At 44.4% G+C, this 27,093-nt stretch overlaps 1 protein-coding gene across 3 annotated transcripts in view; it reads left to right on the plus strand.

The window, feature by feature from the left end:
* Nucleotides 1–27,093, plus strand: part of ATP9A (ATPase phospholipid transporting 9A (putative)) — a 116,446-nt gene that overhangs the window by 999 nt on the left and 88,354 nt on the right. The window contains exon 1 of one of the 3 annotated variants that reach the window (XM_061631253.1): nt 26,848–26,909. The exons of the other annotated variants lie outside the window; for them this stretch is intronic. Within the exon in view, the coding sequence (XP_061487237.1) occupies nt 26,893–26,909 (17 nt within the window). The 5' untranslated portion in view covers nt 26,848–26,892. Of the gene's footprint in view, nt 1–26,847; nt 26,910–27,093 lie in introns of those variants that run through there. 3 annotated transcript variants of the gene reach the window in all.

Below are 27,093 nucleotides of genomic sequence, written 5' to 3' on the forward strand. Positions count from 1 at the left end.
CCCTTCCCGGATCCCTTTCCCGGTTCCGTTTGTCTTGTGGGTTTGCCTTTCCGGATTTGACTTGTTTGTTTCCCTTTTTTCCAAATCCCCTTGGATTCCGCTTCAGTTGCAAAGCGGTGAGAGGATAGACCTGGCACTGGGGACGGTGGGTCGGTGGGTGTATTCAGGGGCTCTCCTGCTCGTTGAGAGGAAAATATATCAGTCGATCTCTTTCAGGGAGAGGAAAAGGATTCCTTTTTTTGCTGGGACTTTGAGGGACAGATCCACCTCTTGAAGGGGTTGTTTTTTGGGCTTGGTCTTGCTCAAGCAGCAGGAGCTGACAGGTTGCTCCTGACGCCATTGTAAGGTGGCACGCCCAGGCGGAGGCTGCCATTCCAATCTACAGAACCTGGTCGGGGAAAGGAAGGCGGAAAGAAAGGGTGCTGCTGCCGCCAGCATTATTATTATTATTTTTCCTTCTATGTAAAGGCCTTGAAAAAAACAGGACCAAGAGGAGAGAGCCTTTGAAGGCACAGTCCTTTCCCTAGTTAGGCTTGTGACAGCCCGAGGTAGGAAAACAATAGAGATTGCTTGGAAAGGGCCAAAAAGGAACGTAGTGCAGAGAGTCAGATGAACTAGCCTACCTAGCCGGATGTGCTCTTTCATAACCAGCTGTTTTACTTATTTGTTTTATTCAAAGCATATATGTGTACCCTGCTCTTTTGCTAAATAAATAAAAGGCTCCCAGAGCCAGTTACCAAAAAAAAGGTAGTTGTAAAAATACATAAAAGACACTGCCTACAAGGAAAAGGGGTTGGGGAGGGAGGAGGGCAAAAAGCCAGCACAGGCACTCTTAAAGTTATCATTCTTATAGCACGGCTGTATTGATCTGTTGTGTGCATTGATTCTGGCTGTCTTGGAGAGCAACCCCTTTCCAGAAAAACTCTTCTCCCCCTCCCCCTTATCAGATCTGGGCAGAAGCAGCCTCTGTGGGCAGATGTAGCACCATGGATCTGGCCTCCCTGCACCTGTGATGCGCTGCTTACCAGGACAGTGCAGAGGCAGGGTGGCACAGGGGTCAGGGCTGTGCGGGCATACTGGTGGGAGCACCAGACTGGCTCTGTCCTGACCTTGCTGCCACTTTGCCACGCCCCATTCCTGTGCTTGGCAATCATGCTGTTTCCAGGAGGTCAGGACCATGGCACCACCCCTCCTCGCACTGCTGGTTGCTGCTGGATCTGGGAGCAGAGGCGGAGACAATGTCTGGTCCAGGTAGGAGGGGCTGCTCCTGCCACACCATTCTGCCCTCAGATAGCTGACTGATGGCAATTGCAGTCCTCATAGGAGGGTGCTTGATGGAGTTGCCCTCCTTCTTTGCCAATGTCGGTGCCTGTTAGGAGCTGCTGGCTGGCACATCCAGACCCTCTTATTATTAAACAACTTAAAATAAAGGGACAGGCTATGAGCCAGCCCCCTTTGATCAATGGCATGAATTGGGAGTGCCTTCTAGAACAATAATTCCAGCAGAGGTATGTTCGCCATAGAAGAGCCATTACACCAAGTGGATTTTTCAGGAATGATTCCTGCATGGTTACTTTCTGGAGATCATGCCTGTTCAGAAGCTGTATTCTCCGAACTGTAGGGCCTGACCCTAGAGCTGCCAGGTTGCAATGCAGAGATTTGCTTGGTACCTTAAAAATTGCTGGTGCAGTTAAAGATGAAACAGCCCATTTCTGTCCCAACACTTTCTTCTGCTTCCTTCCTTCCCTGCTGGCTTTGTGCACCTGGAGTCCTGCTAACAATAGCAATTATCAGTGGAGGGGAGTGCAGCTCTGGGACTTTTGCCATCCTCCTTGCTCTGGCAAGTGAATGAGGTGATAATGAGGCTTTCAAGTTTGTAACATTAGCATAGAGGAAGTCAGAGAATGGGGAAAAGAATCAAGCAGAGGCTGGATATATTTTCCCCTTGTCTAGCAGTTTAAACTGTAACACTTCTTTGCAAGGTTTTTCTTTCTTTCTTTTTTGCATTTCTAAGTAAAAGCTAAAGGCTGCAATTCAGCTGGTGGAAAATTCCTTGTTCAAGCTCAGTAAGTTTTACAAGTTGAACCTATGCAGTCAGAAATAAGCACCATGAAGCTGAGTTCAATGGAACTTACTCTCAGGTTTGCAGTATACTGATCTAAAAAATTAGGTATTATGCTACATATTTTGCTGATCTTTGGATGTGTGAGAGAGAGACAACACACACTCCCTGAACTCTCCTTAGGGGCGTGGCTATGGACTTTCCTTTGGCTGTGTGGTTACGGATGCTGTCATGAATTCCTGCACTTCAAAATATACCACTGCCCCACTTGCCTTTGGCTGTGTACGCATACAATTAAAGCACATGGCTCCCCCGCCCCAAGAATCCTGGGAACTGTAATATACCTCTCTAGAGCTACAATTCCCAGCACCCTTAAGAAACTACAGTTCCCAGGATTCTTTGGTGGAAGTAATGTGCTTTAAATGTATGGTGTGTATACAATAAAGGTAGGCTGTCCCTCATCAGTAATGAGTGAAAAACATTCTGCACCTTCTATGAGGCACTTACGTCTTTATGGGGATGGTATGAAACACATTGAGAGCCAGTGTGGTGCAGTGGTTAAGGTGTTGGACTATGACCTGGGAGACCAGGATTCAAATCCCCACACAGCCATGAAGCTCACTGGGTGACCTTGGGCCAGTCACTGCCTCTCAGCCTCATGAAAACCCTATTTATAGGGTCGCCATAAGTCGGAATCGACTTGAAGGCAGTACATTTACATTTTTATGAAACATATATTCCAAAGCCCTGTTTGCAGTGTAAGACAAATGCAAGGAGGTAGTTGGTGAATTGTAGGGTTGCTGGACTCTTCCCACATCTACCAGTTCTCCCTACAAATGCCCCCAAATCACTCCCATTTCACATGCATATTAAATAATAATTTGCATAATTTATTCTGCTTCTGCCCATGGGAAAGGAGAACGTCCAAACCCATGTGATCCCTTGCCACATAGAGTCAGAAAGGTAGTGTCACATCACATTTCTGAATTTATAGTTCAAGATCAAGTGCTCAGATTGCTTCAAATTTTTTTGGTGGTGAGATAGATGAGAGTTCTCTGTTTAGTCTGTGATGGTACTTTCACACGTGAAAATCATTACTGCAGCCTGGTATACTGCTGATCAGTGAATGTGTGCACTCAGTGGAATCAAGATTGTGTCCATTATCCCTGCTTGTTACCCCAGGTGTTCAACCAAAGGTCTGAACAGAGATCACTTATGTACCACTGCACATCTATAGACTCTCTCTGTGTGACCTGTGATCTTGCCTTCTGCAGAGTTCAGATTGCACTGACAGACTCTGTACACATACAGTTTGCATGTGCATAAGCCAGGGAAGGGGAATCTGTTGCCTTCCAGATGTTACTGGGTGATGAGGCTTATCATCCCTGACCATTAGCATGATGAGAACTGGACTCTGACAACATGGAGAGCTTGACACAAGTTGTGGCACAGGCTCTGTTATAACCTCCATCTAAACATGTGGCAGTCAGGATTGATGACAGCTGATGTGATCCAGTTTTTTCTACTACCACCATTGCCACACTTTTATGTGTCCAGTGAATGTCTGCACAGGACTTCTATGCTGCAGTCATTGAATGATGAACTGGGGTGTGCATACCCATCTTAAACCCCATACCTTTTTTACTGGAGCACATAGGCATATGGGGCATGAGTCTGTCAGAGAATGGTCTGAAGATATACACCTGCTACATTTGTTAAATCTAAGAAGGCTATAGTCTGATTCACTAATAGGCAAAAAACCTCACAGTTTAAGAGCATACCTATAGCGAACAGATATTTCTATTAAACTTTAAAAAGCAGGGAAATTGGGCAGCTGTAGTGAATGCAACCAGGAGAGCAGGAGACTTGACCTCCTCTCTGAGATATTGTCCTGCCCTACACATTTGTCAAAATGCAAACCCAATTTGGGTTTGTCTTTCACAGTCCAATCCACTTCCTGTGTAGCTTGGAAGAATTTGGTAACATGTGCCTCTGAGCATATGGTGAGCAGCAGCATCACGCAGGGGGTGCGGGGGGTGCGGACCGCACCGGGTGACACCATCAGAGGGGGTGACACCCAGGACCTGGCACCATGTTCCTTGCTTAGCCGGCTGTGCAGCTGAAAAGTAGAGCGTCGCCGCCAGGAGAGAATGTGCAATAGGATGCAAAGCGGGCGGGAGAAAGAGTGAGAGCAGCCGCAACGGCAGCAGCAACAGCAAACAGATCCCGGCCAGCTGCATGCAGCTCTGCTCTGGTGCGCACGGCGGGCCCAGGGCTGCACACGCTGCTCCCAAGGCCACCTTTTGCACGGTGCCTGGCAGAGCTTCGTCGCTTTGCTTGCTTCCCTTTGCAAGGGCAGCAGCTGCTTGCACCAAGCCGGCTCTGGTGCGGGTGCAAGTCACGTGTGCTCCCGATGCCAAACACATGCGCCACACACTTTTCGCTTTAATCGGCTGTGCTTCCTGTCTTTGACCTCTCAGAAGCAGGGCAGACCCTTAAAAGCGAAAGTGCTTTTGGTAATATGTTCTTTTAAAAAAATGATTATGAGGATGATGAAATCACTTCTCTTTTTCTCACTGAAATGTTATCTGTGCATTAAAAAAAAGCTTAAAATGTTATCTGTGCATTAAAAAAAAAAAGCTAAAAAGGTACCTCTGGGTTTCCTGCGGGCCCATGTGTGTTTCAGTGGCACACATGGGCTTTATGAAATAGCCAGTGGAGAAATTGAGACAGGCACAACTGATCTCAGGATGCTTGTTACAGTCGCTTTTCTGAAGCTAAGCAGGAGCATAAATGAGGGGAAAAGTTGGGTGGAGGGCCTTTCATAAAATTCTAAATATTAAAGGCAGGTTGGAGCTAGGAAGTGTAGCTGTCTTTTTCTAGTGTTGCACAGTGAGAAGGCACTATTGAGAAAGGCACATAGGCAATAGCATAGTGGCAAATTCAGAAGTGTAGGGTCCTTTCATGATAGTCACAGCCACTCCCCTCCCCAGCTTTTCGCTGCGGGGTTCAGAATGAGATCCTAGTTAATGCCTTCTCCCACAACAACAGACATCCCTAGGGGCCAATCTGCATGAAAGAGGAGTGTGTTAGATATTGAGAAGAGTCTTCTCAGTGGCTGACTCACCTTCTTTCACTCTTGATTGGCTCCAATCCTCAGGAAAGGACAAGAAAGCATATCAGAAGCCTCTTCTCAATGGCTAATACACTCCCCTTTTATGCAGATTGCCTCACAGGATCCTGGAAACAAAGAGACCCTTCTGGGACCCTGCTCAGTAAGGGGTCTAAGACCCACCAGGACCATGGACGACTACACTCCTGCACATAGGGGTGGCTGTCAGATTACAGCTACCATCATACCTAGCCATGCAAGTTGGGGCTGATGGGATTTGGAGTCCATCCACATCTAGAGAACCACAGCTTAGCCACCTTGGCATAAAACAATCTATAGCTATCAAGGGTTTTGTATTCTCATTTCCGTTAGAGGGGATTCTCACATACCATCTCACCACTTGATACCTCTCACCCATCTTTCCTGCTCTGTCCGTTATGTTGAAGTAACAGGTTCTCCCAGACCATGCAATGGGTCCCTGGATTGTCAAGATTCTGTAGCTGACTCCTTTTCCCTGACCATTTAGAATCCTTTGAGAACATTCCATGATGTCACAACTGCTCAACCAATGGGGCAGGTGCCCTGTAGGCAAGAGGCAGACAACAGTTGACTGTTAGCATACTTTGTCGTCACCAAGACACTCTTTCAAAGATGACATTTCTCTAACTTTATTCCAATGCAGGGGTCACCAAGTTTTTTAGACCAGTGGGCACATTTGGATGTTTGAGCAAGTGCCGTGGGCATTCTTTCCCTGCCTCCCCTCTCATTTCTTCTCTCCCCCTCCCCTGAATGACACACACACACACACACAAGTGACAGAAAGAGAAAAAGTGCATGCACACACACACTCATGCGTCACTTTTCCAAGGGTCAAATAATCAACCTGAGCCTTGAAAAGCATATAGAGGTAAGAGAGGAAGTAGGAAACTTCCTCCGTCAGTTCTCTCTCCTGGCTATGCTTAATAGATTTCTACCAACTTCTCCATCCTATGGAGCTTTGGAGGGCCCCGCGCTTGGCGATATAGAGAAGCTGGGCTGCGGTGGGGTTTCTTCCTCTATCTTCATAATTTTGATGTAGTTCTTCAACGTTTTTACTTCGAATTCTATTGTTTTCTTACCAAATTTTCACTTTAACCACATGAAACTATGTATAAATGTAAATACATTTAGGCTGTGTGTATGATATTGTAATTTAAAGGTGTAATTTTAATTTTGCTAGCTGTTTATGTCACTACTATTGCCATTACATTCAGTGATATACGGGAATTACAATTTATGAGTAACATTAGTACAAAAAACATTACTAAGGATTCTGTATGGTCTGGTGAGTGGTGGCAACACACTCAGCCCAAATAACAGAAACAAGACGTGCTGCGCTGATCTTATTTTAGGAGGTAGGAAGAATGGAAGGGATGGGGGAGGGGAAGGGATGGGGGAGGGGAAGGGAGAGGGAACGGGCAAGAGGGAGGGGATAGGAGGTAGGAGAAGGGGAGGGCAGGTTTGATCACTTGCATGTTTTTGACTTCAGTGGGATTTACTGCTATGCAATCATGCTTAGGATAGGTGAAACTGACCTGGGGGACGGGAGGGGGAGGGGAGGGGAGGGGAGGGGGGAGGAGGGCAGGAAGGGGAGGGGGAAAGGAGGAGATTGGGTGAGTGGGCACCGGGCAGAGGGGAAGCCCCTTTCTTTTCCAAAAGGAAAACACTGTGAACAGTATCACTCTTTTTCAGGGTTTCCTCCACCTTTTTATTCTACAGCAGGCACATGTAGCCTCCCACCCAAATTTAAACCAAAGCTGTCACTGGCCACATCCACACCAGACTGTTATTTCACTTTAGGCAGTCCTGGCTTCTCCCAAAGAATCCTGGGAAGTGTAGTTAGTGAAGGGTGCTGGGAAGTGCTAGGAGAGGCCCTGTCCCCCTCACAGACCTTCAATCAGAGCGGTTGACACAACCAGTCTGGCCACTGGAGCTCTGTCAGGGGAATAGGAGTCTCCTCTCAGCACCCTTCACAAACTACACTTCCCAGGATTCTTTGGGGGGATGCCATGACTGTCTCAGGTGAAAACAAAGTCTGGTGTGGGTGTGGCCCCCTGATTAGGCAAGCCTAGCAGCTGTGAGTCTGGCTTTTAGAACACTGACAGTTGGTTCTTACTGAGCATGCCTGATATCATTGAGTTCAAGCCAAACTTTCTGAAATTAATTAAAAATTAGCCAGGGATTTTTTTTAACTTTTAAACTGCAGAAGATGAAGGTCAGAGTATGGGGCAAGGTCAGTAACAGGATTACAGGTACTCCGTGAACATATTTGATGTTTAATGAATTTCAACAGATTATGAGAAATCTGACAGAAAAAAGTCCTAAAGGGGTCTGGTTTCTCTCTATGTCTCTTTTCTTACGCTTTGAACTCTTGATTCTCTCTGACTGTTTTGTGCATCACCATGAAAATTGAGAGGGTTGTTAAGCAAGCATTTCTGAGTTCAGGACTGTAAGTTTGGTAAGGTTTTTTGAAATGAGCTTATGGGAAGGATCAGAATGGCATTGGGGGATATTTTCAATTTATTTATTAATTTATTTATTAAATTTATTAGTCACCCATCTGGCTGACAATCGAGCCACTCTGGGCGACATACAAAATTAAAACATATAGTTACATTAAAATATTAAAATCTCAACCAATAATATATAAAACCTAATCCTTTCCCAAGGACACTGAGTAACAGGCCTGTTATGTGTTTCACAGAAATGGGGAAGAGCAGTTGTGAACTCACTAATGGAAGGGGATCACTCCCTAGTATAGACCCAAAGCTGGAACAGACAACACTCCAAAAGGTAGTAAGAACCCTATGCCTTTATTGAATGCACTGGAAAAGGTTGCATCATGGTTTCTTTCTGAAGGGACGGAGGCAAAGACAGAACTGCAGTCCAAGAAGGATTACTGGACACTTACTCATATGTTGCCTGCTGCCCCCCTCCCTGAGAGTGTTTGTCAAAATGGTAAAGAGAGCTAGACTTATTAAGATTTGGGATATAGCCCAAGAGAGAAATTGACTACAGGCCTAACTCTGTCCTATATCAGAACATAAGCGACTACTGTGGCATGAAAGTAGTTGTGGAGACAGGACCAAGATTACAGACCTAAATGGCCCTAAGCAATGTAAAGGGGGGTTTCAGACTGCTGGCTTATCTATTTGTCCGGCATCAATTTGCAGCCAGTCTTGCTGAACTATCATGGGCAGATGATCACATAGACCCATGAGAATGGCAAGGGCATTCCTAAAGCTGTAGGAGCAAAAAGAGCCTTCTGAAGCCCAATGGGAAAACTGAGATCCTAATCTAGGAAGAGGTAAGGATTAATTTCAGTTGCAAACTGAATAGTATAGATTTAACATTGTGGAATGTGAAAAATCCATGCTGACTACAGTTAGTGTGCGGGTGGGAGATTGCACTGGATCCCCTTCTAAGGTTCTCTGAACTTCTAGGAGAAGCCAGATACAAATACATAAAGCACTGTTAGGTTCCACTGATTTCAGTTAACGAGTTAAACATGTTTATGTATTCATTCACTTCACACATACCTTGTGTTTGTCTCTGGGCTGGTTCTTCAGAGATAATGAGGAACCTGGGCTTCCCATTACATGAATGTGCCACAGCAAGACTGGGACAACTCTTGCACTCCCCCTAAACTTTCTTACATCAGAGGCGGCAAAGAGAAGCTTCCACTTCTGATTTTAAACAAACCACAGTTCCCCATTAAGTCTGAACTTCGAAAGCTGTGGTTTGTTTGAACTCGTGTTAGTGAACTAACAAGGATCAGAAACCATAGTGTGATCCTGGTTTATTTTCTCTACCTAGAAGAGTATAAACAAAACACCGTTCCCAGAGTTCAGATGTAACAGGCATTGAAGTTTGTTTAAATTTCCAATTTCCTTCTCTGGTTCTTGAAAAAGAAAGATTGGAATGGAGAAGAGTGTACGAGTATGGGACTCATCATGGCTTGTTCTGTGATCTCCCTCTTTCTGTCTTTGAAGTCAAATGAGTTTGATAGTGTTTCAGGATGGCAGGATCTTGTTGCTAAAGAATTTTGCAGGGATTGTGTCTCTATAGTCTTATGTCTCTGTTTGGTACCTAACATATTCATTTTGCTAAAGAAATATTGCAGGATTGTAGTAAGTACTGCAGCGGACTTCAGAATTGGTTCCTTTGTTGGATGACCTTACTAGATATATATAGGTAGCATGTTCCAAAATGTAGAACAGGTCTGTACAACTTGTGAGTCATTAAGTTAAATTCAGCCCATCAGCTATATATGGTAGCCTGCTAGGTCCTTGAGAGTCTCCCTATTCATGCAGTCCAGGGCAAGCAACAGCGGATATGTTATAGCTTGGTACTACTACTACTACTACTACTACTAAAGATTTATGTCCCACTCTTCTTCCACAAGGGAGCCTATAAGTCCCTGCTTTCGCAATTTCAGACATGGAATGACCTCAGAAGGCTTAATATACAGTACATGGCTGGTGGGCTGCATATGGATTGGCAAGGTTCACGAGCTCTGTAGGCGTATGTTAGGAGTTGTGGTAACTTCTGGATTTTTTTAAAGACCTAAAAGCAGCCCCAGGGGCAAATTGGATCAAGATTGCCATGCTGGAGAGATGAGTTGAACCTTTTCTCCCCAGACCATTAGCCTGATTTAGATCAGCCTCTTCCAAACCTCCCTGCTGCCATTTGATGGATCGGATGAGGGAAGAAATTAGTCTGTGTAAATTGGGGAGATAGCTCCTCCTGAACCAACTCCCCCAACATCATAGCTGCTTTGGTCTTAAAAAACAACAATGTTGAGAGAGCTGTCCGTGGATCTCCCATGTTATTGCTGCTGGATAGAGCGAAACACTTGCTTCTGGCAGCACATGTTGCAGGGTGAGGAGGAGCAGCGACATGTTGGAGGACAGAGCTGTGTGTGCCGCCTGCCCTGCCCTGAACCCCCTAAGCTAGCCTGCTGCCACCTGGTGGGGTGGAGGATTTTGTCCTCTTGCCAGCAGTGAAGAAAGCTTCCGACTCCAGTTATCTTCTGCATATGTTATGGGGGGGGAGGGGGACACCATCTTGACGTTCACCTCAGCCTAGAGACAGATGAATCTGTTAATTTTGGTTCCTCTCTGCATCTCATTTTTCCAATCTTAAGTTCAGCTGGCCACATTTCTGCATCAGTTTATGATTTTTTTTTAAAAAAAGTCAACATTTTAATGCACATTTCTGCTAATAAACACATTTTTGTTTGCTCTATTGCCTAATCTACACTTTTTTTGCATGCAGTTTTCCTTAATGATGCATTTTTGTATGTTATTTCATGCACACTTTCCCCAGTTTCTGCACTGTGCTACACATTTTTTGGTTGGAGAACTTCATTGCAAAACTCGGAAAAGTGCTAATTTTGGAGGATAGGTGTATTTCGGTTCATGTATATTGTTTTGGGAAGTGTGAATTAGCTAGCTTTGCGAACCAAATTTCCCCCTGTCCCCGCCTTAGGTAGAAAAATTGTTTGTGCTAACACCTTATTGTAATGAAGTGTATTTTGCTAGTTACATGATAATGGTATAGTGTCAGATGATTAAAATGGTCAAGTTAATTGGCTCCGTTTCAAGGCAGTTCTGGTGACACAAAAGAGCAACTTCATGGTTGTGGAACAGATAGGCCAATTAGTACTCCTTGGCTGATCTTGCTTTCTTTGTAGGGAATTACACAGTCTCCACTGGTGTTTCGTTGACATCGTTGTGTGACTTGCCTTGTTAGTAGTGCTTGCAGCAATTACCCTGATCTAACCTTAGCTCCAGAGCTGTTAGTCACGGACTAGGGAGTCTGCTTGTTCCAACTGGATCACAGGAGTGATATTTCGTATAACCGTCAAGAGCTGTTGACGGCACAGAGCTTTGCTTCTGACGTGAATGTAGCAATAGGACATTCTATGACTCAATTTTTTAACCATCCACATTTCTGGTCTTTAAGATTTTTGGGGGTTTGAAGGTCTTCAGATCAGCTTCTGAAGTTTCAGTGTTTAGGTTGCAATTCCTGAGAATATGCCCTGCTGAGAACAACTGGACTTACTTTTAAGCAGACATGTATAGGACTGCATTGTTAGTCAATTGGCTATATCCATCAATAGGCAAACAAAAATAAAAGCAAACATTTTGATAAACTAAAAAAGTGCTCCTGCTTAATTGGGCAGCAGATTTTTTTTTTAAAGAAAACTTTGCTTATTTTTAATTCAAGTACTACTTATTAAACCTGCATATGGCAAGCACCACCTCAGAAGATACATTCCCACCACTTCTGAGTCCCAGTTATAGCTTGATCAGGCCACTCATGGCGATCTCAAAGATGATGCAGTCATAATTTTTGCTCTGTATCAGGAAATCGTCCATCTCCTAAATCACCCTGACATACTCGTTTATGCACTGGAATTTGAGTCAGTCCTAGAAGTGCATGAGGATTTTGTTGTTGTTGTGGACTATCGACTAATACTACTTTAGCTATATTGTAAGCCACTTTTCCCAAGGCTTTTTGCCTTGAAAAGCAGGCTGTGAATACCTAAATAAACTATAAAATACATAATCTGGTGGGGAAGAAACCCAAAATACAATTTCTCCCTATTTTTCTCATATGCAAATATATGCAGGTTTAGGTTGCCATTCCACACCTACTTAGAATCATAGAATAGTAGAGTTGGAAAGAGCCTATCAGGCCATTGAATCCAAACCCCTGCTCAATGCAGGAATCCAGATTAAAGCATACCCGACAGCATACCCGGCGATCCACCTGCCTCTTGAATGCCTCCACTGTTGGAGAGCCCACCACCTCCCCAGGTAATTGGTTCCATTGTCGTACCACTGTAATAGTTAGGAATGTTTTCCTGACATTCAGTCGAAATCTGTCTTCCTGAAAGCTGAACCCATTATTCCATGTTCTGCACTCTGGGATGATCTAGAAGAGATCCTGGCCCTCTTCTGTGTGACAACTTTTCAAGTACTTAAAGAATGCTATCATATCTCCCCTCAGCCTTCTCTTCTCAAGGCTAAGCATGCCCAGTTTTTTCTGTCTCTCATAGGGCTTTGTTTCTAGTCCCCTGATCATCCTTGTTGCCCTCCTCTGAATCTGTTCCATTTTGTCTGCATCCTTCTTAAAGTGTAGTGTTCAGAAGTAGACACAGTACTCAAGATGAGGCCTAACCAGTGCCAAATAGAGGGGAACTAGTACTTTACGCAATTTGGAATATATACTTCTGTTAATGCAGCCTAAAATAGCATTTGCCTTTTTTGCAGCCACATCTCACTGTCGGCTCATATTCAGCTTGTGATCAACAACAATTCCAAGATCCTTCTTGCATGTAGTATTGCTGAGCCATGTATCCCCCATCTTAACTGGGATGAAGTCTTATGCTGAGTAGATGTGTATAGATTGTGCTGTTGATTGATTGTTTAATTCAGGAATGAGGAACCTCAGGCCTGGAGACCACATTAGGTTCTTCTGGCCTCTCTGTCTGGTCTTCGGGACTCTCCCTAGGCTTCCTCACCAGTCCAGGTTTGCACCCTCCTTATATATTTTTGCATCAGCCCTCTGTGGCGCGGAGTGGTAAGCGGTGGTAACACAGCCGAAGCTCTGCTCATGGCTGGAGTTTGATTCCAACGGAAGGAGGAAGTCGAATCTCCGGTAAAAGGGGTCGAGGTCCACTCAGCCTTCCATCCATCCGTGGTTGATAAAATGAGTACCCGGCATATGCTGGGGGGTAAAGAAAGGCCGGGGAAGGAACTGGCAACCCCACCCCATATATATGGTCTGCCTAGTAAATGTCGCAAAAGTCACCCTAAGAGTCGGAAACGACTCGCACTATAAGTGGGGGGACACCTTTACCTTTTATATATTTTTGCCTGGTTGGAATGTGTCCTTCACCTCTGATAATGGTTCTTGCTTGCCTGGATGAAGGATTGAGATGGGAGTATGAACACGAAGAAAGTAGCCTACTCTACAAAGGTAAAATTCACATGTGTTTCTCTCTCCATTCACTCTTGGCATGTGGCCCCTGGAAGGCTGTCCAGAAGGGAATGTGGCCCTCAGGTTGAAAAAGATTCCCAGCCCTGATCAGTAGACTAAAACTCATGTGACAAATTGACTAACACAGGGCCAGCTCCAGGCATGCCGTGGTCCTTGGGCTCCAGCCTACCCCGGGTCCTGGCACACGCTGCCGCGGATTGCACCACCCGCTCATCTGTTGCCTCGCTCTGCCTATCTTTCTGTCCTGTGTTTTGCAGCTGCCCTTAACCAACGTGGCGGCCAAGGTTTCCCTAAGGGGCTGAAGCCTCCACCGCCATTTTGGTTGATGGCATGCATGCGTACTACACACACACATGGCTGCCATCAACCAAGATGGCGGCAGACACTTCAGCCTCTTAGGAAAACCTCGGCCGCCATCTTGGTTAAGGGCAGTGCTGTGTGCGCAGCTGCAAAACACAGGAAAGGTAGGCGGAGCGAGGGAATGGGCGGGTGGTGCTATCTGCGGCAGCGATTCTGCCATGGATCGCGGAAGGGGAGCTCTACTCCCCCACCCTAAAGAGGGGCCATTCAGGGGGCCCTGTGGGCCACGGGGCCCTCGGCCAGGGCCCAAGCTCACCACCCTTTAGAGCCAGCCCTGGACTAACATTTCTTTCATGGGTTGACAGTCTTATTTCCTGTGTAACATTATCTCCATGGCTTGCTTGTTCTTTCTGAGTGTAGTGCAGGTAGAGCTCCTGTAAAATTCCACTCCCCATTCCTCATAGTAGAATGCATTGTTTGCATATTTAAGGTTCCAGTTTGTTTCCTTAGTTTCTTTCATTTAAAGACACTTAGATAGCTGGAAAGGTTACTGCCTGTAACTCTGGAATGCCATTGCCAAGCACAGTTATAAAAGCTGGCATTTATATAGTGATTTACTTAGAATCATAGAATAGTAGAGTTGAATAGTAGAGTTACTTTACAATGTTCAGAATGCCTTATAATCCTTACAAGATCCCTACAAGGTAGGTTGATATTGTCAGCTCTGCACAACTTTTGGCCAAATAGGTCCCAGGTTCCATCCCTGGCATCTCCAGTTATGGCTGGAAGAGACTCCCTGTCTGAAACCCTAGAGAGCTGCTGCCAGTCAGTGTTGTCAGTACTGAACTAGATGGACCAGTGGGTCTGACTCAGTATAGGGCATGTTTCTACGATGCATTCCATAATTATTATACAACAGCAGATATAATACAGGCTGATCAGCAGAGACATCAAGAGTTCCCGAAGAACTGAGGGAAAGAGCCCTCTGTTTGAAGAGCTGTCCAATCCAAGATGTCCAATCCTGTTCAATCCAAGTTGTTGTTAAAAAAAACAGGAAGTGAGAGCAAGTGCCTTGAAGTTACCCATCAGTTAGCAACCTGGACAACAGGCACATTAGTCAGCTAATAACAGTTTTCCCCACTGTGGTTAGATGTATTGTATTTCTATTTTAATTAATTATATCCACATTTGTATTAGGGGCTATGCCCCTATGCGCTTTGCATGCCAACCCCATCACCAACCCGAGGAACAGGAACCCCAGCTATCCCTCACCGTCTTACCAACCCTCCTCCCCAGGCTCCCAGGTATTGCTGTGTGGTAGCTGCCACTAACCCACTTGCCTATTGCTGGTCCATTCGTGCTCCTCGATTGGTTGCCAAGCCTGTCCCTCTCCTCCCCCCCATGGGTCACCAAACCAACCCTCCCCCCCTTAGGTCACTCCTCTTTTCCTCCCTCCCACAGATCACTAATCACTTTCCTTCCCCCCATCGGTTGCCAAGCTCCTCTTCAACCCCACCATGGGTTGCCAAGCTTCCTCCTTTCCAGATCTCATGGTAGTGATGCTGAGGCCTCCTGCAGCTGCCCCAGCCTGCTGCTCCATGGCTTGGCCAGGCTGCTGCCCACCACTTGTTCACACTCTTGTTGGCTGTCCCTGACTCATGGGTCACCAAGATTTAGCCTCTCCTTGCCCCACCTTCGGTTACCAACCTTCCTCGTCTCCTCCCTCCCATCACTAAGCTTCGCAGAGCTGCCCCAGCCTCTTGCTCCATCATCATGCTGTATAGTTCACAGCACCACCTGTCTGTGGCCAAGTGCAAAAATGGAAATGGACTGCCTTCAAGTCGACCCCGACTTACGGCAACCCTACAAATAGGGTTTTCATGGTAAGCTGTATTCAGAGGTGGTTTACCATTGCCTTCCTCTGAGGCTGAGAGGCAGTGACTGGCCCAAGGTCACCCAATGAGTTTCATGGCTGTGTGGGGATTCGAACCCTGGTCTCCTAGGTCATAGTCCAGCACCTTAACCACTACACCACACTGTGTAATGGTTTCAGGGCTTACAAAAATATTATATAGTTAGATATGCAAATTTTATACAAATATACACCCTCTTTTGTTCCTTTTTAGGAGAGTGAATCATTAAGCAACAAAATGTCTTGCCTTGAGGAAGAGAAAATCACCTGAGTCAGAACATATTTATAGGAGTGTAGTTTCCTCTCCCATGAAGCATTATTAAAGCTTGATGTCATCACTGTTGAGTATGTCTAAAGCTATGAACATTTTTCAATGTAATCCTTCAGGGCAGGTCTTTTCTGCTGCCTGTTACATTTGTTCATTTAATTGGGGATTGTTAAAGAAACCCCTTTTCTGCTTGGGTGGATGAAGACCTTGTCAGGGGCAGGGCCAGTCCCTGGCCAAGGCCCCCTGGAGCCACAGAGGCCCCTGAGGAGCCTCTCGATAGGGTGGGGGAGGAGTAGCACTCATTTTCCACAATCTGCAACAGAGTAGCTGCCGTGGATCTCAGGGAGGGAGTTTCTTCCTCCCGCCCGTTCGTCGGCTCCACCTACCTGTCTCTTTTGCGGCTGCGTGTGCTGCTCACACAGGACTGCCATTAACCAAGATGGCTGCCAAGGTTTCCCTAAGGGGCTGAAGCCTCCGGCACCATCTTGGTGGATGACAGCGATGTGCGCATGTAGCAGCCTGCACAGCCTCAAAAGAGGAGAGACGGAGCCAGCGACCGGGCGGGCAGAAGAAGCTCCCTTCCTGTGAGAGACAGGTAGGCACGTGTGCGCCAGGACCCAAGGCAAGCTGGTGCCCAAGAGCCCCGGCATGTCTGGTGCTGACCCTGGTCAGGGGAGTCTCAAATGAGGATAAAATTCCATTGGCATATTGCCATAAATGTAAAGTTTTAACTAAGGATTTTTACAGCAACAGAAAACCTTTTCCAGCCTAAGGGCCACATTCCCTTCTGAGGAACTTTCCCGAGGGCCACATGCCGGTGGTGGGTGGGGCCAGAGACAAAAGTGGGCAAAGCAGCAAATTTAATTTTACCTTTGTGCACACAATTGTTTTTGCACACACTTGCCCCTCTCTATCCTCTATGCAGACAAGAGAGAGGTGTTATTGGTGTTGAAGGACTCATTCCAGCCAGGCAGAGAGCCGCATTTAGCCCCCTGGGCTGGAGGATCCCCACCCCTCAATTATTCCCAGGGACTGGCAATTCAGACCTAGTGAATGAGACAGCTGAGCCACTTTCTCCTATGAATCATTACACAAGGAGGGTTTAGATACACACACAGCCCCGAGGTGCCTTGAAAGAAGTTGGGCAGAGGGATTGTGCAGGCTAGCTCTTCCCAACTGCATGGTGAACTGAAGTGTGCAAATAGAATAGTGGTCCTCCAGATCTGGGCATGGCTGTGCGTGCAGGAGGGCATGGCTGTGTTGTACATTCACAGTGGGGAGTGGGGCCAGCCTGCACAGCCTCACAACTTCCATCCCCCTCACATGTCCTTTCAACATATGTGGATGTCATCTGAACATGCCACAAGAGATAGTGATGGCCACCAACAATCCTTAAAAGAGGATTAGATAAATTTGTGGAGGATAAGGCTGTCAGTGGCTACCAGGCTGCAACGGCTGTCTTCGACCCCTACTGTTGGAGACGGTATACATCTGAATAGCAGTTCCTGGGAATCAGAAATGGGGAGAGTGCTATGGCGCTGAGGTCTTGCTTGAGGGCTGCCCATAGGTATCTGGTTGGCCACTGTGAGAAGAGGATGCTGGACTAGATGGGCCTTTGGCCTGATCCAGCAGGGTTAGGCATTTCAGTGCCACTCTGTCAGTCCTGGTCTGTAGGCTCCCCTATGTTAAACTCCTTGCTAACTGAAAACCAGTAAAGCAAAGGGCTGGTTGCGAAATTTCTGCGCTACTTCTCTATTTGCAGGAAGCTTTTTCTTTTTTTTTAGGGGAGAGACACCATGGGGCATCCATGTTGGAACCTCCCATCTGCAGTGAATTGCTGTAGCTCATTCTGCCACCTGATTCTGCTGCATGTTTACAGCAGGTCTCTTGTTTTCAGGGCTCCCACAGGGACAGGGGATCATGACAGTTCTGTTGCTGTCCGCGCTGGGGTGGTGGCGGAGGAGGGATAAAAGAGTGCTTTGTCCATTTCTTGGCTTGCATTGGTCAGCATGCATGCAAAACCAGTGTTGCTGGTTCTTCAATGTGCTCTATTCAGATGTGATCCCTGTCAGAGGAATCTGTCACCAAACCAACTTCTACTGCATTGAATATAAGGAAATAAAGACTGCATTTCATGCATGCTACCTTTCATATTTGAAAGAACAATGTGAAAGCATAAATCCATTCTCAGATGCTCTTCCAGTGACTACTTATGTCTACCTAAACCAACACCTATCTAAACATTATTAAGGATACTTACAGAAAGTTGTAGCATTAGCTTACTGAGGTAGGTGTTTGTATTGTATCCACACAGTTGCTATTTAAATATTCCTGAAAGGTGCGGTTTGCTTTTTTACTTTCATTCCCTATTCGAAGGTACAAGGTAACAGAACTCAGCCTTCACTGTTCTCGGATTTTATGTGGCAGCAGCAGGGAAACAAGTTTTACAGCCCAAGGCTGCAATCCTGAGCACTCTTGTTAGGGGATATGCTCCATTGAACTCAATGGGATTTACTTTTGAGTAAATATGTTTAGGATTGCACTGGAAATCCTGTTTCCTTGAAAGTAAGTTCATTGGTTTTAATGGGATTTGTCTCCAAGTAAGTGTGTGTTGACCTAGTTTACACTGAGGTGGCCAGGTGCAAGAGAAGACTGGTCTCTTGTACCTATTAGCTGTGAAGAAGAGGAATGTGAGCAGGTGTACCTTGACATATACCTACAGAAATTTCCTTTTCCACACACCTATTACAGGGGCAGGAGCTCTGTCCTGCTTTGCATCTGGGTGCCTTAGTGCACATTCCATTTTGCAGGTATGCATCTATGTGTTGTTGCTTAATAATGTGCAGGAATCATCCCTGCCTTCTTTTGGACATCTTTTAAAAAAAGACAGTCCTTTGAAACAAGAATCTCTTTTTACAAACCAGTTTTTATTGATTTTTTAAATTGATGCTTTTATTGATCTTACTGCAACATTGTGTCTTTATGTTGTATACCACCTTGCTGTATTTTTATGAAAGTGCAGTCTAGAAATATTTAAGTAAACAAATATTTAAATCAAATAATGTAGTGTGCATGCAACAAATGTTTGTATCATACAAGTACACATATCAGGGAGTTAGGAATGACTGCACCGTTGTTGAGAATATATGTGGGGGTAAACTTGAGTTTCCTGCCCACATTATGTGGCATTTGGACAGTGAACCAGTAAAAACTGTCTAAAACAGCCAAGGCCAGTATTTCCTTAATCCCAAAGAGGTAATCTGTTGCAGCAAACCAGCAGAATCTTGTAATATTTATGGTGGCAAAAGGCTTTTGTAGACAAACTCCACTTTGTCAAAGATATAATACTGTTGTTATGTGCCTCCAAGTCGACTACAACTTATGGCGACCCTATGAATCAGTGACCTCCAAGAGCATCTGTCGTGAACCACCCTGTTCAGATCTTGTATGTTCAGGTCTGTGGCTTCCTTTATGGAATCAATCCATCTCTTGTTTGGCCTTCCTCTTTTTCTACTCCCTTCTGTTTTCCCCAGCATTATTATCTTTTCTAATGAATCATGTCTTCTCATTGTGTGTCCAAAGTATGATAACCTCAGTTTCATCATTTTAGCTTCTAGTGATAGTTCTGGTTTAATTTGTTCTAACACCCAATCATTTGTCTTTTTTTCAGTCCATGGTATCCGCAAAGGTCTCTTCCAACACCACATTTCAAATTAGTTGATTTTTCTCTTACCCGCTTTTTCACTGTCCAAATTTCACATCCATACATAGAGATCGGGAATACCATGGTCTGAATTATCTTGACTTTAGTGTTCAGTGATACATCTTTGCATTTGAGGACCTTCTCTAGTTCTCTCACAGCTGCTCTCCCCAGTCCTAGCCTTCTTCTGATTTCTTCACTATTGTCTCCATTTTGATAATACATGTACATGCAAAAACACACATACAGGTAGAAGGAGAAACAGTTGTCAATCGATAGTGAGTACAAAAAGAAGCCATCATTTGCCCGTAGTAGCATCAAGTCTGACATTGTCATGGAGAGCCCAAATCTATTTAAGATATCTGAAGAGCCATTTAGAATACCAATAATACTTTTTTTCTAGCTATGCTATGCTAATTTATCCCTCCTAGTGGGAAAGGAACTCCCAGTTCTGATTGTGCAAATTGATTAGAAACACATTTGCTGATGGCCTACCTCAGCAATTTCACCCTGGAGCCTGCCTTTGAAGTCTTTTTATTGGAGTATGGTGACTTTGAGGTCAGCAGCAGCAGCAAAGTGTCCTGGGAGATTGAAATGGCCCTCCACTGCATTCTGAGTGTTGCCAGTTTTTCTGATCATCTGCCACCAGTGCCCTTCTCCTGCTTATTCATAGTACAAACAGACAAGCCTCTCGGCAAGAGATTAATAGAATACAAACCTGACAACTGAATTTAAACAAAAGGGAGTTTCAAAAGAGTACTTCTACATTCCAGTAGTTCAGCCTTCCTCCCAAGATGGTGCCCTACAATTCCCATCAGCAAGGCCTGTGGTCAGGGATGATGTGAGTTGTCATCCAAAACATCTGGAGGACCACAGGCTTGGGAAGACTGCAGTAGCTGTTGGCACACCCAGATCTAGGCATTAACTTGCTGTAATGATACATGGAGTCTTCGCCAACTCTGTTTTTTCATGCTAACTGAAAAAAATTAGAGAATTAGTACAGCAGCATGGTTTCACTTAGGCCATAATCATGATGGAAATGTAGATTACTGTAAATATGCTATATATATGTAATAAGCCAATTAGCTTGAGTTTTTGGATTCATTATGTGGTCCACCCCCCCATATTCTAATTTTCTTTGAGTGTTGAAGAAGTTGGCAACATTACCATGTCATGATTTCTGTAAACCTTTTCAGAAAGAAGCCTTTTTCTTTTATTTTTAATGACTTTTTTATTTACAAATTTAACACTAAAAGGAAAGAAAAAGAAAACAAAAAACAATTAAATAAATAAAAATATTGAAGGTAAAAAAACTATGAATATATATATATATGAATACTACTAATGATAACAATAAACCACCATCAATTTACATGGCAAATACTGTATCCATCAGTACATGCATCTTGAGTTAAGCAAATATATTAATATAAGCTCTTCAGATGTACACATAGGTATCCACTCAAAATTGACATCTATATATCAGCCTTTCCCAACCTTTTGGTCCCCAGATGCTGCTGACCTACAACTCCCATCAGCACCAGCCAGCATGGCCAATGGTCAGGAATGAGGGAATTATAGTCCAGCAACATCTGGGAACCCAAAGGTTGGAAAAGGCTGGTCTATATGAAGTATGTTCAAATGTACTGCCAGAAAGGAGACGGTTCCACAAAACAAACGCAAAAAAGAAGAAGTCGCTACCTAGTGTAGTAAGGCTGGTATAGCACAGTGGGGAGGAGAGCCTGGCTGGGAGTCCAGAGTCTGTGAGTTCAAATCCCCACTCGTGTCTCCTGGGTGTCAAGGGCCAGCTAAAGAGCACCCCCAGTCCCGAGCAGCCCAATTGCCCCCCAGCTGGCAGTTGCGGACAAGGAAGGGGCTGGCTTGTGCAGTTGTGGCAAGCTGTGGCAAGCTGAGCAGGCCCTAGCCTGCTGGGGAGGACTCGCCTCAGAGGGAGGCAATGGTAAACCCCCTCTGAATACCACTTACCACAAAATCCCTAGTCATAGGGTCGCCATAAGTTGGGGTCGACTTGAAGGCAGTCCATTTTCATTTTCACCCAGAGTGTCATGGAATGCAAAAATGGGAAATGACAGGCACTAGGGCATAACACTGTAATCACAATGATGCAATGTAGACAAATGTTACAAATAGCCTAAACACAATACAATTCGCAATAAACAGCATCATACACCACAATAGGCAAAAGCAATGAAATATACACTATGATAATGTTACAATAACCAAAAGCCATGAGGAATAACACTACAATGACAGCTGTTCCAGATTGTAAAAAATGTTTCAATACTTCTCCAGACGCCACTGCTTCTTAAATCAAAGGTTCATTCCTTTTGGCTATTGTGGAGTATTTACTGTTTATTGTGATTACAGTGTTAATTGGTTTTGGTATCTATAGTGGCGCAGAGTGGTAAGTGGCAGTAACGCAGCTGAAGCTCTGCTCACGGCCAGAGTTTGATTCCAACGGAAGGAGGAAGTCAAATCTCCGGTAAAAGGGGTCGAGGTCCACTCAGCCTTCCATCCATCCGTGGTTGGTAAAATGAGTACCTGGCATATGCTGGGGGGTAAAGAAAGGCCACGGAAGGAACTGGCAATCCCACCCCATATATACGGTCTGTCTGGTAAATGTCGCAAGACGTCACCCTAAGAGTCGGAAACGACTCACACTATAAGTGCGGGGACACCTTTACCTTTAGTGTTATTTACTATCTGCTGTGATTTGCATTGCATTTTGGCTATTTGTACATTTGTTTGCATTGCATTATAGCGATATGCCCTGGGTCCTGTCATTTCCCATTTCTGCATTCCATTACACTAGGTAGTGACTTCTTTTTTTGAATATGTTCAAATGTAGCCAGGACAGTGAGGTCTTCGGGCCATTACTTAATAGATGGTGGGTATTTATCCTCCCAGGCTTGAAGTATGGGTCTCTTAGCAACCATAAGGGCTCGCAAAGTCCACTTTTGTTGTACTACTGTTAACCTGAAGTATCATTTAAAAGAGCATGAACATCTGCAAATATCAAGGATATGACCAGTACAAAATTAAAACAGATAATTTCCGACCAGAACAAATATATCACTGGACAAGCCCACATCATATGCCTCAACGAGGCATGCTCAGTGTTACACCTCCAGCAACTATCTGTGTTAGAAACAGTATTCCCATGCAAACATTGTGGAATCCAAAATACTGAAAATATTAATTTTTGCTGAGTCAATCTCAATTTCAGGTCTAAGGAAACATTCCATATAAAGAATTTTTGCATTTTTTAGCTAGTATAATGCATGCTAATTCCCTGTTCCTTTTCTGCTTTGAGTTCCTGGACCTCTACCTTACAAAGATCCACTGAACATTTATAAACAGCTGTTAAAGCTGTTAGCTTTCTGTAAGGATCCAATGATTCCCTCTAATAATTTAGGAGATGCCAAAGCATTCAGAGCAGATGGGCCATAAATGTTGTAATTGAAGATATTGCCATTCTACGGTCATTGGTAACTGATATTTAAGGTGTAAAATAGGAAATGACAAAAATTCTCCTCTGAGCCTGTCAGCTGATCTAATGTATATATCCTACATTGAACCCATTTCTTACACACACACACACACACACACACACACACACCAGAGTCTGCCTTTCTATCTTCAAATCTGGATTACCTCACAAAGATATGGGTGGGCATATGGGTCCGATTGTAACTGACAAGTTGATAGATGCCATTTCTCTTTAGCTGCTAAAACTGAAGGTGGTATCAGTCCTTTCTTTTTACGTAGACCCCAACATTAGCCACCCCAAGAAAGGTGTTAAATAGGCCATCTCTAAAATTACCCAAGCTGGAGTATTCATAGAAGGAGAAACTTGCCAGTCATTTGTACATGCTAACAAGTATGCCTTATGATATAAGCTAGAAAGAGGCCTTTTTCTCCCCAGCCATCATGGGCACTGTGTGAGCTGCCAGAGCAGAGACTGAGCAATCTGCCTCCTCTTGTAGCCTGCTGTGTTCCTGAGCTGGACAAGGGGGAATAGGATCTTCTCCCCCCCCCCGTCTACCACCAAACATGAGAGAGAGAAGGGAGTTGGAGAAAGAGAAAAGAGGTGGCTGTGACCCCACCCATTGTTGGCCTTGGCCCCTCTGAGAGATCACCCTTGAGAGAACATTCCTTCAACATGAAAAGGGCTCCCCATCCTTGCTGGAAACCGTATGTCTTACCAATTACTCTTTACAAGGCCAAAAATGCACATTATGCGCCCCTCCAGATATCCTTTTTATTGTGCATTTATGATTATTTGTGCTCATGATGGTATTGGGGCAGAGATGCACAATCTGGCTTTCAGTACTGTTTGTGCCTGAAGAACTTTCGGACATACTGCTTCGTTTTCAATCACTACCTGTCTCATAACTTCCTGATGAAACCCTGTCACTTCTTATATTACAAATGTTTCAGTTTTTTGTTTTTTGCCCCTCTTTTGTTTTGCTATAGTACAAGACTGGCACTCCAGAAGGCAATAATGCAGTAACATTGGGGAAGCATTGCCAAACAAACGGATAAAGCACCATGAATGATATGTGGACGGTCCAGTATAAATCCACCACTAATGCACTATTATGGCATCAATAACATGTTGCAAAATACAGACAGACAGACAGCTTAACCATTTGCATGCCTTCTGTTTGTTCAGAACTGCTTTCCCAGTTCCAGGTAAAAACATACAGGGGCCTGTATTCACCCACCCCATCCCCCCGCCCATGAGTGGAAGAGTAGCTTAGGGAAGACCATTTTTGAGCTGACATGGAAAAGTTTAAGCAATTCCTCCCCTTTCCCCTCTAGCCCTCCTCTGACTACCACTCCTCTGTTCAAGAATCCAGCCTCCAGTGGGTAGTTTTCTTGGAGGAAGGGGAACAGCTATTGGGGGTGGGGGGAAGTATCACATAACTACCCATAATATACAGTTGGGCCTCAGTATTCTAGGAACTAACCACAAAGCTTCCGACGAATGTAGGATATTCAGTTCCAAGCATATTGCATTTCTTTTCACTTAGACTATATATGTTATTGCTTCAGCTAATTATAAAAAATAAGCAATTCCAATAAGAGTGTAAATAACGAGGTCTGAATTCTCTTGGCAAGTGGTTGGCAACTGAATGCCAAGGCAGATGTTATGCTTTAGTTAAAAGACTGCAGCTAGCATTATTACACACATCACTTTTTTGAAAAGCCAGTTGGGCAGGAAGTACCTACGGGTGTGTAATTGTGCATTCAGCATTCTTTCTTCATGCTTAATGAGATTATGACATTTGTGGTTAGCCAGGGCTTCTGGATATTGCAGAGTGGAGGCCTTTTGGAAGCCGTCTTTCCAATTTTCCAAATTTGTGGCTCAGTGGAGCAGCATCAGTGTCCTGCTGTTTTCATTCCTTTAGCTGAAGCCATCAAAAGGGGAGACATGATAGTTGGCTTTAAATACCTGAAGGGCTGCCATGGCTTCAGAGGGCAGGACAAAACCAATGGGTGGAAATTGCAAGGAAGTTGTTTTCAGCTAAATATTAGGAGAAACATTCTATCAGTAATAGTTTGACAGACAGCTTTGAGTGGCGATGGGCTCTCTTTTGCTGGAAGTATTTAAGCAGAGGCTGGGTAGCCATCTGTCAGGGATGCTGAGGTTGCATCCTGCAAGTGTGGTGTAGTGGTTATAGTGTTAGACTGGTACCTGGGAGAGCAGGGCTCAAATCCCCACTCGGTCATGAAGATGATTGGGTGACCTTGGGCCACTTACTGTCTTGCAGTCTAACCTTCCTCATAAAGTTATTGTGAGGATAAAATGGGGGGGGGGAGGACCATGTTTGTATGCCACCTTGAGCTCCTTGGAGGAAAAGTGGGATATAAATGTAATAATAAATAATTGAAATTAGGTTGGTCTAGGTGACCTCAGAAGGACTCTTCCAACTCTATAATTTCATGATTTTATGAGCCAATGAAAATTGCAGCTTCCTTGTCATCCCTTGGATAGGTCCTTACTGAGAATGAAAAGTTGGGAGGCAGTAGCAGAACTTAAATACTGGGAACAGAAGCTTCGTTAAAACATTTTTTTTACCTATTGGCTTTCATCAGATTTTTCCTACTGAAATATTTAGCTTTACGATTATTGACCCAATATGGAAATCGTGTTATGTTTGTTCTCAGTAGAGTGCCTGAAAAATACTTCTGGTGAAAGTTGATCTGTCCTCTGCCTGTGGTGTATTCTGATTTAAGTAAAGCTAACATTTCCTAACTCATTCTCTGTAACTAACTGGATTTTTCCAGCTGTTGCTCTTTTCTCTTTTTTTGTGGGATGGGGGCTTCTAAAAGCATTTCCTTAGCAGATAAGATTCTCTTATCCTTATTTGCAGGCAGTGAGGTGGAAAGCAAGAAATGTGATACTATAGGTTTTGAAGAAAAAAAATGAAACTATCTTTCCTATTGTTTGCCAGTCCCCAAAGTGTTTCCTGTTTTGCAGTGTGCAAAACAGAGATGATGATTCTACCTGTTGAAAGCACTGAGCTCTTCCTTAAACAGAACTTAGTTTGCTTCTAATCAGGAGGTTATTTGCTTACCTAAATCAGTGGAACAGACAAGCATCATTATTCATGGCAGACTGGTAGATATTTAACCTATAAGAGTGAGCCGTTGCATGAGATAGTTTAGCAGCTTCCCTGCCCCCCCCCCCCATGGCAAACATTTACTTACATTTCAAAATGTCAGTGGAAAACAATGCAAGTCTCAACCTTTCTTTTTTAATCTTTTTTTATAACGCTCCTGCTGTTGGTAAAACACACGTTATTAATCTGATATGGGGTCAAATAGACTCAGTTAAGACATAGAGTTGGTTAGTTTCTAAGATAAGATAATTTAAGGAAGTTCAAGGAGGGAAAGTTTGCCATTCCTTCCTTTGCTCTATAGCCATCTGCAGCCCCAAAAGCATGGAGGCTGCTGGGGGAGGAGGAGGAGACAGGAAACCTTCCTTTCATAAACTTCCTTAAATTATCTTAGGGCTCCAAATCAAATTCTAAGCGATTGGCCTATCCCACATTGTTCAGAAAGGTCCAACTGGAGAGGCTTTTCGGGGGTCACAGGTGGCTGCGGAGGGAGGAAGGGATGAGAAGCATCAAGTTGTAGCCAAGGCGCCATCTACACTACTTTTAAAGCACTATTTGCCTCCAAGAGGTCTTCTGTATCTTTAAAAGTTGTGCAGGGGGAAGGGAGAATTCCACCTTGTGGTTTCCCCCATTACAGTGTTGCAAGAACACCTGCACTTGGCTGACTTTCTCTTCTCCTAAAGATACAGGATCAGTCTCAGGCCCTGAACCTGGCAACCCTACATTGAAGTATAGTGTTATAATACTTTTGCAGCCTAATTCTATGCATGCATTTACTCAGAAGTCAGCCTTACAGAGTTCTGTAGGTATTGCTATAAGTACCTGTGCTTAGAACTGAAGCCATGCAGCACAATCCTAGGCAAGTTCAATTAAGCAAATATGTTTTAATGTGCTGTTTGAATGGTAATTGGGTATTGTAATTATGTGTGGATTTTGTAATTGATTTTTTTATTGTAGCCTGCTTAGAAGCCATTTTGGCATATTAGTATATAAATCAGTTGTTGTTGATGATGATGATAGGCCTCCTTCATAATAGCCCAATC

The sequence above is a fragment of the Rhineura floridana genome, chromosome 6 (genome assembly GCF_030035675.1).
Source record: "Rhineura floridana isolate rRhiFlo1 chromosome 6, rRhiFlo1.hap2, whole genome shotgun sequence".
Taxonomy (NCBI): domain Eukaryota; kingdom Metazoa; phylum Chordata; class Lepidosauria; order Squamata; family Rhineuridae; genus Rhineura; species Rhineura floridana.